This window comes from Trachinotus anak, unplaced genomic scaffold, assembly GCF_046630095.1.
Source record: "Trachinotus anak isolate AG129_WGS33_773 ecotype Australia unplaced genomic scaffold, CSIRO_AGI_Tana_v1 ptg000012l, whole genome shotgun sequence".
In the NCBI taxonomy this organism is placed as follows: Eukaryota; Metazoa; Chordata; class Actinopteri; order Carangiformes; family Carangidae; genus Trachinotus; species Trachinotus anak.
In genome coordinates, this window is record NW_027273863.1 from 25,300,881 (window position 1) to 25,313,738 (window position 12,858).

The 12,858-nt window shown below is 40.4% G+C and overlaps 1 protein-coding gene across 4 annotated transcripts in view; it reads left to right on the forward strand.

Annotated features, from left to right (window-relative positions):
• LOC139628694 (solute carrier organic anion transporter family member 5A1-like) overlaps window positions 1–12,416 on the forward strand; it is a 40,918-nt gene extending 28,502 nt beyond the window's left edge. For 3 of the 4 annotated variants that reach the window (XM_071490667.1, XM_071490664.1, XM_071490665.1), the window contains one exon: window positions 503–7,446. In XM_071490667.1, coding sequence (XP_071346768.1) covers window positions 503–1,023 — 521 coding nt within the window. In that variant the 3' untranslated portion in view covers window positions 1,024–7,446. Of the gene's footprint in view, window positions 1–502; window positions 7,447–10,471 lie in introns of those variants that run through there. The other variant, XM_071490668.1, reaches the window with a different exon arrangement.
• The last annotated feature ends 442 nt before the right edge of the window (window positions 12,417–12,858 follow it).

Sequence of the window (12,858 nt, forward strand, 5' to 3'; positions counted from 1 at the left end):
GGGCTGTGGAGCTGGTTTTTTTTGTTTGTTTTTTTTTGCATTATGGGAATTGTAGGATCCAGCATTTTTGAGGCAAGATAGGATAAGTCTTCTGAACTTTATTACAGCAATGTTGACTCTATTTTCCAACATCACTGATGTGCAATGCTGAGTCACTGGAGTGAAATAAACAGGGTCTTATCTCACTGAAATTTCCTCAGTTTGGTCAAATTCTGTCAGATGTGCTAATTTCTCTGCTCATGAGTTTTGTCTTTCTCTCTCTATTCTTCTTATTTTCACTCTTTTTCTCCTTTTCTCTTTCTTGACTTTCCCTTTTCATTTTATCTTTGATTTCTTTACGCTCCCTCATGTTTGTCCTTTCTATCTTTTCTGTCCCTTTTCTTTCCACCTTCTCTGTTTTCTTCACTTCCTTGTTGTGCTCCCTCTCTTTTCTCTCCTCTCCTCCCTCATGTTTTCTCTCTTCCTCTTTTCTCTCTGTCTTTTCCCTCTTTTCTCCACTCAGCCTACATCCCGACACCCATTTACTTTGGCGCCGTCATTGACACCACCTGCATGCTGTGGCAGCAGGACTGCGGCGTCCACGGCTCCTGCTGGGAGTACGACGTCACCTCCCTGCGCTTCGTCTACTTTGGCCTCGCAGCCAGCCTGAAGTTCCTCGGCTTCCTCTTCATCTTCCTCACCTGGTACTCCATCAAGTACAAGGAGGAGCGGGTGGAGCGCTGGCTCAAGCGCCACCTGTCGCCCGTCGACACCGTGGGCAGCCTCGTCTGCCACCCGGGCGGCCACAAGGGCCACGCCCGCACCCGCTCCTGCCCTGTCAACATCCCACGAAGCGACCCCAACACTCTGCCTGCCAACGCTCCGCCCCGCGCCGGCGCCCTCAATCGTGGCGTCAGCACCCAGAGTTGCCCTGGCAACGAGCTAAAAGCAATAACTCCTCCCCCTCCAGCTGCGCCATCACCCGCAGCAACACCCGCCCCCGCGCCGGCCCAGTCGCTGGAACACGTTTCAGTCCGCGTCTGAGAGTTTCAGATGGGGGCGGGCGATGAGGCAGGTCTCACTGACATCTCTTTTATTCTGAAATCTAGTCAGCTGGAGTTTAGCCCCTGTCAGAGGCCTCAGTCATCACGGGGACGTCCTGCTCTCATCTCAAAACGCTTATGGCTGGTAAAAAACTCAATACAGCTTCCGTGCCGGCAGCCTGTGTGGCTCAAAAACCATTAACTGGAGGATCCTGATTCATTCTTAACCTCCAGATCCGTGGTGGGATGATGACAAGTTGAACTAATTTGGGGACCACTCAGCCCGGAGACCCCTATGTGACATGAAAAATCTGCTTGGTTGGTGAAAATGTTGAAAGCGGGCAGGTGTTTTCTTTGTCATCCACCAGCCAGTGCAGCGAGCGGACAAAGGCTTTGCTTCCCTCGCTTGGGACATTGGAGAGATCATTGCTCATAAACCCCAACTCCCCCTCACCCCCTCATCCCCACCCCCTCGGCAATATGTGCCTTCTGTCACCACGGTCCTCACATGTATAGCACATGTATAAACGCACCCACACTGGACGTCCCTGTGGTCACCGTGTAAGAACGAGACTCACTGGAACAGATACCTCAGCTTCAGTCCTCCCGCTTCCCCCCTCACATCACGTCTGCGTGCTTCTTCTTCTTCATTCCTGTTTTCATTTCTTCACCCTCATGTCAGCAATTTTTGCTTTCCGGACACCGCATATCAGCACTCTCATGGAACAAAAAAAAAAACCCTATGGAAATGTGATACACTGCAAATAAGTGTTAAGAACTGGAAACCGATGGCATGGTGCTATGTAAAAAAAATAATGTTTAGCGTCCATTTTTTGTTCTTTTTGGTTGTTTTTTTTTTTTTTTTTAGGGTTAAAAACATTTGAAAAGAACCCAACTGGACAACAGGTCACTGGGCTAAGCAGCTTGGCACGCACAGAATGCATTCCTGTCCGATGCAAGGCCTTTTGTTGCTCCCCTGACACAATGACACGTAGTATTACCGCTGGAAGTCGGATTGTTTGGCTTTTGCCAGCTCCATACAATGCATCCATATATCCTAGCTGCCCCCCCACCCCCCCTCCCGACTGGCATCCTGATAAGTGGTTTAACCTGAAAAGAACAGGATCGGCATTTTCCTCCTGACCACATTCTTGGCTGGACGAGTCACTGGGATCCTCCACACAGTTGGAAGAAAAACTATGCTTGGAGAAGTTTTTTGAGGTTGGACTGGGAAAGCGCGCTGGCATTCTTGACAGACTCACCAGGTTCAATGAGAGATACAGCCAATCACGTACCAACAGCAACACCAACATTTGTACTAAACATGTAGGAAGACAAGTAGTCGAACCATCATGTAGAGGTCATAGTGTAGTCGTCTGTTCTCAGTCAGCTCCAGAAATAAAAGCTGCTAGTTTGGGAAGAATCCTGGATAGAAAGTTAGTTTCTGGCCCTGCATCATGTTGGCCAGTTGTTGAACAGTAGTATCAGTGATTTATGGGTAATGACCTTCTTGCCTGAATGAAACGTTTTCTTCACCACATGCCAGACCAGACAACAGTTTGCATATATGCAAGTTAAAATGTGGAAAGTAAAAAGAAGGCAACAGTTTCCAGGTCGTGAAAAGTTTTGAAGTTGAGCTAAATCACAGGGAAAGTATAGAAAAGACTAATGATCACTGCAGCTAATGATTGTTTTTTTTTAATCTATAAATCTGATCATGCTTTAAAATTAAACAACAAATTGTTTGATCTGAGAAAAAAAGTTGAAAATAGTGATAAAAACCTGTCGTAATTTCCCTGAGCCTAAGTTGACATCTTCAAATTAGTTTTTTTTCTTTGTTCGACCAACAAAAACTCAAAAGATATTAGATTTTTAATATTATAAAACAGAGAAAAGCTGCAATTCTCCACATATGAGACGCTGAAAGTATTTCATGTTTAGTGTTTTTGTTTGATTAATGAGTTTAATTGATTATCAAAAATGTTGTTGATCATGTTTCTGTCAGTTGACATCGAGTTTTAGCACTAGATCGTCCCCAGGCAAGTTGTTTTTCGACAGTTTAGGCCGTGGAGTTGAAGAAGTTCTTACGCAGATTAATTCTTGCTGCAGTCGTTTCAACAAGCCATAACTACACTGTAAAAAAATCTCTTTTTAAGTCATTTTTTGTCTACTATTGGGTTCTAAAAATGTCTTCTTGGGAACTGGTGAAAAATCTTCCAGCGCAGATGATTGCAACCCGACTTTTGACAGAACAATCTCACCCCAAGCGTCATTTGGTTGTTGTAGTGGAGTGTTCGATCATAGCAGGTGATCTTCCTCAGCAGGTGGATGAAGTTGCCATAGAGTTATAGATGTGGTTCAAATTTCTATTCTGTTAGCGCTCTTAAAGGATTCCATTTAGCAACTGCTTCACTAGTAGAAAGCAGCCGTCTTTTAAGTGATAAGAAAAAAAGGACATTTGAATATACGCAATTCCATGAGACCCAGGCAACATCTGCTGTTCATGTGCTATGATCAAAAGCTCCAGAACAGATACTAAATGGAGCCTGGAGGCGAGATAGCTTCGTCAGGTGTTACAAGGTCATTAATGAACTTTGTAAAAAAAAAAAAAAAAAAAAAAAATCAATCAACATTTTTTCTATAAACGAGCATCTCTATTTCAAGCGATAAGACGCTGCTTCGCAATCAAGAAAAGTGACTTGAGACAGGTTGATTTGTTGAAATGATCTCACCACACTGAGAGCTTTAAGAAAATGAGACTCAATAACAAACAAAAAACTTAGTTAGATGTTTATTTTTTAAGCAGTGAAGAATCACATCGGACACGAAAACCAAAATTCCTCTAATTTTGTAATTTTTCAACACGTCTGGCATTTTGAAGAGAAATGTACTTAAATGGAGAAATTACATTTTTTTATGTTTAGTTGTTAAAATTAAACCACATTTAATTCTAATTCTAAAATTAATTAGTTGGTACATTAGTGAAAGTTTGGGAGTAATAGTTTCGGTAATAATTTGAATTTTACAAAAAAAAAAAACTAAATACTAATTTTGAAATTGAAATGCAACTGAATTGTCACAACTGAAATATTTTACTTTGATTTGATTTGGATTTATGAGGTTTGAATTCTTTCATTTTAAGTGGTGTGGTTTGATTTTATTTTTCTGATTCACAAATTCTTATTTAAAAAAAAATCTGAAGTGTCTGAGGTTTCAAGTAGTTCTGAATTTTTTTTTTGTTGGACGACATGACTGACCAAGCCTGGATGTTTATGTTTGATTTTCTTATGGGGCGTCTGAATTTCATCCATTTATTCTGGAATTTTTTGACCTGGAAGTTGAATTTGCTTGATTTTTTTTAGATTAGTTTTTTGGATATTTAACACACTGATTTAAAAAAAATCCTTTTGTGTTTTTGAAAATGCACCACTTAAAATGATTATATGGAATAGACAAATTCAGACAAATGGAAAGTGAAATATTTCAGGGCTGTAAATTAAGTAATCACTAATGGTTCGCAGTTAAATTATCAGTTACTCACACAAGTCCAGTTTTTAAGGTGACAGTTGATTACACTGTGGTTGAGGGGCAAACATTTTTGATGATTCTCTAAAATTAGGTGATGTTTTAAATGTCTGTAAGACCTGGACATACACAGTATTCATTTAAAGCAGTATTATGACTTATTTCCTAAAGAGCAGCCTCCTCACTCATGATGGGCAGTGTCACAGGAGTGTGAAATATCATTTGTCTGCCTTTTGTTACAGATCTCTCTTTTGCACTGTTTTTTTTTCTTGTTTATCCTGAATCTTCAGACCTCAATGAAGATACAGTGTTAATGACTGTTGTGCTGCCTGTAGAGGTTCAGTGTTTCATGTATATACACATGCAACATGCAGTCGGGTCGGTTGCTGTCCTCCGAGGACACCTGCTGGTCTGACGTGGAACAGCATGTAGAGACAGGAAGGCAAAAACAAATCACGAGATCCAAAACAGAATGCTCATCAGGAAAAATGAAGTGTGGGCTGTGAGGTTTGTGTCACGTAATCAGTATTTTTACAAGTGAAGGAAATGCCGTTGATGATCCAAGAATTTTTAATTTACTGTCTTGGAAGACAAAGCAAAGCTGCAAAATCTTCACATTCAAGAAGTTCAACCAGTGACTTTTTGGCAACTGAGTAATACAGTGACACTTATAACTTTTTGAAAACATTTCCAAAATCCTTAAGACCATTTTTTTTTTTTTTTGATGAAGAGGGAAGTAACCTGTTTGATTTTCTGCAGCCAGACAAAAACCCCCTGTTCTGCATTTCTAGGCAAAATATGAATATTTAATAAATGGCTTTATACACATTATTATATGATATAGAATATAAATCATAATGTTATAACATAAATGTTATAAGTAGATACAAGGACATTTCAAGTGTTTTTCAATGTACAGTTTTTGTCAACAATTTTAACTTCTCCTATGAAGATATTTTATCTTACTATTATTATTATTATTATTATTACAGAATACATAAGAGTCTGACAAAGCATTTGATGCTGTTGTTTGACACTTGACAGTTTCAGTGATACTGACAAGTCTGGGTCAAGAAGTATAGAGTTTTGTACACAGTACACAGCAACTAGTAATCTGTGATTAAAACACAACTCCTTGCTTGTCATGCTTCAATGACTCAAAATCAAAAGGTCCGTCTTAATCAAAAATTTAAGCACTACTACTTTTAATTTTTACATACAATTGTAAAATACAGTAGATCTTTTTTGTTTGGTTCAAAGAATGGAGCAACTTCCATATTTTTCATATTTGCAGGATAAACAAGAGGATTTGGGAAATGTCTTCAAAACAGTCTTAAGGGTTTTTCAAACTTTGTGTCATAATTCTGTGGGAAACTGTTGCTCACATCTGTTTGGAAATGTTAAAACAATAACATGAGACACACAAATTCATGTGTTTTTTGATGAATTTCAAGGCTCCAGTGATTAAGAAAAAAACTTTTAATTGAAGAAAAAAAAATCTGAACTGATGTAGACAGATGTATATCAGAGCTCACGTTTTGTGTTAAAAGATGTGTTTTTTTTTGTGGTATCTAGATAAACTTTGAAGATGGGGGTGGGGGATAGTACAATAATGATTATGAACAATGAAGAAAAGTCTGAGGGACACAAAGGAACTACTTTTCAATAAACAATAAGAGGGGAATGTAGTCGGTTATCATCGTACGCCTGCAGAAAAGCAGTGAAGAAGAAAACCTGACGCATGGTTTCAGTATTCAACACAGTAGACTAGACTAGAAACACATAACACAACATTCCATTTTCATGTAAAGCAAGAACAACATACAAATCACAACTAACTCCTGTGTCGATCTGTATAGTGTTAGTGAAGCACCAAGATACTCATCCACCTACTGTACGTTCTGTTTTCTCTGTGCCTACATTTCACATTTTGAAACGGCTGTTTCCGTTTGTTTCACGTGACGCTCCTGTTCAGCTGGTGTCGCGGTGTCAGACCATAAATGATGAGGATGAAATGTTGAGACCATCATTCCCATAACTCCTTTGTAAATCTTAAATGTGGACCTTGCATTTGATGAGAGCACTTTTTCTCAGATTTGATTTTGTGACATAATTTGGATTTGATTTAGTTAAGAACAAGGCTGGTGGTGTTGTATATTTTTCTTATTGCTCCTCTGTCTGTGGCCCTCAGCTCTAAACCAATTGGCTTCTCCTGCAGATGCAACTCTGGAAAAACAGCTAAAAAGAATCTAGTTTTACTTTTAAAAATGGGCTTTTTATGTCCTCAAACAACTAGACACTAGTTTTTAGCAAATATGACTTAAACAAGAGTAAACAGTGCATTTGTTGGGGACTATTTTCAGTGGCAGATTAATCCACATTTCGTGCTCTAGTGAGTATTTGGGGCAGCAGATATGAGATGTACAATCAGTCGAGCAGGTGGTCTCAGTGTTTCATCCTCATGTCGTTGATTTCCTCTGGAACCTCTGACGTTGCTGTTGGTTACCTGCCGACGCCAGTTCCAGGATTTCACTCCGTTAACGACCATTTCTCCTCCTCTGCCTCCTTCACATCCTCTTTTGGACAGAAGGGGGCGCTTTTATCTGTGTGTCATTTCATGTAGTAATGTGGCATCATTTCAAGACTGTGATTACACACAAAGACTGAATCTGGATCTGTATGAGCTCCTTCAGACAGATGTAGGTTAGTTTACTATCCTCTTCTTCTTTTTTTTATTAGTATTGTATTTATTTCAAAAGGACAGTGTTTTTGACTGAAAGGCCACACTGAATAGAGGCAAAATGTAGATTTGTGGACACACTGTTTACAAATGCCTTGGATACTTGACTTCTGTCGATAAAAATGTGAAAAAATAATAAAACAGTATTACAGAAACTGATGGTTTGTGGATTTCATTCTGTGTGCAAATTTCACATTTTTTATGTAGTGGTAAGTTCGACATGTTGCTGTTGTTGCTGGTGGTTTAACATAAAGGCCTCTTCTTTATCAACATAATATTTTGAATCTTATAAACAAGTGATTTTCTAACTGTGAAGCTGAACCACCACTAAATACCTATGTTTGAAATAAAGACATGAACTATCATTTGAATACATGGAGACCAAATGCCATAAAACACTTTTCTGCACATAATTTGGTTTTAATTCATGTATTGTTAGATGAATAAATACATTTTATTATCTAATACAGTTGTGAAATATATTTTTAAAACTCTTATTGTGAAAAGATGGTATGAAATGGTATTTAATCCTGCTTCACCAAAATACATAATTTTTATTTATTTGCAGCAGTTTTATTCCAAAATGTCCTGAAACCCAGTGTCATAAAATACAAGTAGTGTTTTGAAATGAAAAAAAATGTACTCTGGAAACAGACCATTTGGACATAAAGCTTAAGACATACAGCTGAATTTAATGTAATGTACAATAAACTATTATTGTGACAAGAAGTAGGATAGTATGATATTATTTCAAATGTTGCCTTTCAAAGCTGGTTTTCTTAACCAAGAAAAATTTGATTTGATGAAACACGTTGTTACAGAATTCAACCGGTGCTGTGAAATAACAAGACAAGGGCAAAATCTAGTAGGATGTGGCTGGACCGCCTATTGTGAAATCATCAAAGACATGAATTAAAGACAAAGACTGTGCTGTGATTTCAGCTATATTTACTTATAAAATGCTCGATCAGAGAGAACATTAGAAAAAAACAATAGCATTATTTTATTTTATTTTATTTAGGCTTTTGCCTTTATTACAGTCTAAGGTTGTGCCGACAGATCATGATTGTTTATGCTGATGTCAAGACGATGTTTGTCTTGTTTTCCCATGAATATTTTAACTTATTATCATCGCTATTTGTAGTAGTAAAGTAATATTAAGTTTAATTTGCCCCGCCGTAGTTCCACATGTATAACCTTATATAACTGGTTCTTGCAACGCAGGCGCACTCACACACCCCGCCACTGATTGACGCTGCCGGTTGTGTGTAGGTGCCGCGCTGTAACTCAACAGAGCGGAGGAGATCGACAGACAGACTGGACATGTCACTTAGTTCAGTTTCTTGACTGTTGCATTTTAAGGTTGTTAACAGAACTGTGGGGCAGTTAACGAGAGAGAGAGAGAGAGAGAGAGAGAGAGGCCATTAACAGCTGTTTCCAGGCGCCTCCCCTTGCTGGTTTTGAGAGATTGGGAATGCTCTGATTATTAAATGCAATTAATTAATTATTTAATTATAATGGCGATTTTGTTTTGCAAAATCACCTCTCAATTTTGTGGGGTTTTTTTTTTTTTTGTGCAACCCGGAAGTTGTAAAAGTGGCCTATGCCGCCTACCCGGAAGTCAGGAGCAAACGTGAGTCGCGGTGATTTTGAGGCGGCCGTAAACAAAATGTCTTTGCAGGAATACGTGGGTTTGATTGAAGAACACAGAATAAATGGTGGTGATCCCTCAGCTCCATCCTCACATACCGTTTTCCGGCTGCAGGAGCCTCTTGATAGAGATATCTGTACATTTGCGTCTGTTCTGGTGTTGGGGTGTGTGCGCAGCTTTTGAAACGACAGTGAAATAATTTCTTGTTCTGATACAGATTCTGACTCTGAGCTAAATAAAGCCTTTGTTAGTCTCGCCAGGCTGACTAATCGATAACAGAAATTTACAACCAGCCAACCAAATACTATGTGTATTATTTGTGATTTATCTGTAGAGCGGGGTCACACATTACATCATATACAACTCTACATCGCGAATGGCTTTTTATCTACTATTCAATATAAATACTTTGAATGAGTAACCGGTTACGGTGGCTAGACTAACAAAGGCTTTATTTAGCTCAGAGTCAGAATCCGTACAAAGTGTTTTACTTTTATTTCAAAAGCATCGCACACACCCCAACAACAGCCCATATGTGACAAACCATAGGTGAAACATGCTCTGGGAAACATGATAATACCATGGATGAATTATCATACATCCATGGGTGGAACACAAGGGGCACAGTGCTAAAGATCAGCACATGGCGCAGAGGGGATTGGCGTCCCTGTGCAAAATTCAGCGGCGATAATCACCACAAGACCTTCAATTTATTCTGTGTTCTTCAATAAAAACCACATACACCTGCAAATGTCCGTCTCCAAATCAAGGCTCAAAAAATCACTGCAACGAATCATGGATGTATTATAAGAACTGGATGACGGATCTAAAAATGGCGCCATTCAGTTCAATACAAGTTGCTCGTCTGGCGCATACGCCGAAAAAGTTTCTGGCTTCCGGGTTGCGGCCCATAGAGACTGCGCAATAGTGTCACTCCCATCATGCCTTTGGGCAATGAGAACGAGCGAAAAACGTTCTCGACCTGTTGCTGCGCGTTCACGAGTGCGTTCATTGTGTGCACATCCTCCTAAACTTTGATTTATCAGTCAAACTGTTGCTGAGTGACTCTCAGAGCTGCAACATGGAGACAACAAACATTTACAAGGTCTTTCACCTGCATTTATTTAGGTTTGTTATTCTGAGTTTACTGTGTGTGCAATCACCACTGGAAGTGATCAAACACTCATCAACCTCATATCATTTTACAGGCTTTATATCTGAAATGAATTCAAGATCTTGCTGACTGAGAAGAAGAGTGCATTTAGGTGAGGGATCAAGGTGGAGCTGCAGAGGGAGCAGACTCAGCTGATGGAGATTCACGCCCACAGATAAATTCATATGTCTGGTAATTTCCATTGAGTTGTATTATAAGACACAGACGGTAAAACAAGCTGCTGCCACTGCCCCATAAAGTGACGAGAGACGAGGAAGTGATGTCCTCACTGATGAGATGAGACTGTCCCTCAGCATCTTATCACTTATTGTAAAACATTTAAAAATCTTTAAATCTCATCTCTGGTCATTTCCTGACAGGCAACAAGCTACAACCACTGCCCCAGTGACAGAAACATTACAACTGACGAGGAAGTGACGTCCTCACTGATGACCTGCCTCAATGAGAGGACTGAGTGCATTTTCATTTTGACCCTAAAGAGCACAGTGACATGTAAAAGCAGTGGCCTGAGGAGCTGTTTGTTCATTATGAATAAATCCTGTCACTGCACAGCAGGTTCAGTCTTTGAAAATCATCATTTTAATATGTTCGTAGATGAGAACACACATGAGTCTGTGAAAATGAAAATGCAAAATGGAGTACTGCATTTTCTTTTTAAATGGTACTTAAATAAAGTGTCCTGTGGGAAGTGGGGTCACATGACTGCTGGGCTGAGGAGCACAGGTGGAGAACTGGGCAGCTCACACAGGTGTCTTGAGTTTTCTTTGCTCTGTGTCCTGAGCTCATTCTGTTTGTCCTTCAGCTGAGCTGATCTCACCTTTGTTCCTGAGTGAGTCGTTTATTTCATTATATTTCCTCCAGTCATGTATTTTAATCAGTGTTTTGATGGAGGACACAGCTGCTAACATTTCAGAGTCAGTGCTGTTGTGTTGTCTCTGGAGGATTCTCTGGTTTCCAGCTTCAGGACAGAGTGACGTGTTTTCAGACACAGACTTCACTGTTCCTGGGGCCCAGGAAGCACTGGAGACATTTCAGCCTTTTATTTATTCAAAATGAACTGTATGTTTCTGAATGTTGTGATTATTATTCACTAGTAAGTTAAACTTTGCACAGCTGTTGTTGGGCTTCTACCTTCACTCACCGCTGCAGTTTATGAACATTTCCTTTACTGGCACTTCCTGTTGTTTCTGGCCTTCATGTTTCTGCTTTAATATTTCCCGTGTGTCCGTGAGACAAACCGGAAACAAACTGGTCAGACTCGGTCGAGTCTTTGCCAGAATGATGTGAGTAATGTAAGAAATATAAACCTGGAACAAACACGCAGAAACACGCTGATGCTTGCGGCGGTGTGGAGGCCGGTGGAGCAGGAGGAGAGAGGAAGCAGCAGAGCCGCAGAGAGCCGCTGTTTATCCGCTGCCCTCCTGCGCTGATTGGGCAGAAAACGCGCGTCTTCTTCTTTAAAAAGCAGCGACAAACAAACATGAGGCAGAAACTGAGGCTTTGCTCTGTCAACAGCCTCCAGCGGATCTGCTCCTCTGCAGCACCGAAGGTAAGAGAGTTAACTTTATTCATCAGATCCTGTTTGGTTGGAGGACGAGTCCTTTGCATCATAAGAGAAATTAACTGAAATATTGATGCTTGTTGTTTTGTTTGCAAAGAGGGAAACTCGGCACAAATGAGACGCTGGATATGTTGAACAGAGTTTTTGTAGCTGCTGAATCTCTGAGAAGTGATGTTATTGTTGGAGACACCAGTGGTGAGCTGATGCAGAGACCATGAGACAGAAGTTGTGCTTTTGTTCAAATCTTTGTGCAGACAACTGTGAAACTAGAGGCGGGTGATCTCACTGTGGCACATGATCAACTTTTAATATGAATGTACAGACGCCTTCATTAAAGCTGCTATATTCAGAGAGCCCTGGTTAATGTCCAGGGTTAATGCTGCTAACCTGCCCACTGCCACCTGTTAAACGGCTAGCCTGCTAACCGCGGCTAGCCTGCTAACCGCAGCTGGCGACAGCGGCCCTTGTTCTGCAGCCTGCTGCATTTGGCTCACAGACATATATTATATTATATTATATTATTATATATTATTATATTCTTCACCTGAGCCGAACAAGAGCTGACATCACCAGCCAATGAGACACCTGCGGTAAAGGCGGCTCACAGGAGGCGGGGCAGCTGGTTAGCGGCTGGTTAGCGGCTGGTTAGCAGCTGGTTAGCAGCGACTTCACTGTCAAATCAAAGCGCTTAAACACCTCATAAATAACTGTGCTGTCCAGAGGAATCCTCCATATGAGCTCAGCCAGAAATGTGATTGATTGTGGCTCAGTTTGTACATGTCAGACAACATTGTTGAGGAAGAGCTGCTAGCTGGCTAACATCTGGAGCTGGTGTCAAAGCGGCGGAAGAAGACGTTGTTACTTCCGGTTAGGACTTTCACAATAAAATCAGTGGAAACAATGTGGATCGTGATAAAGCTCGAAAGATTGACATTTGACCTTTGGCCAGATCGCCCACCCCTATGCTCAAAAATTACAAGCACACATTCTGACTCTCTTTTTTTTTTTTTTTTTTTTTTTTTTAACTTGATCTGATTGGACAGCAAAGCAGAGTCCAATCAGAGAGCAGGTGGTTCCTTTACCTTCATCTCTGCCTATACCCTGAAAGGTGGAGTAGATTGTCAAGATGGAGGACAGCATGGGCTTGAAAACCTACTACACCTTTCAGGATCTGCCATGGAGCTG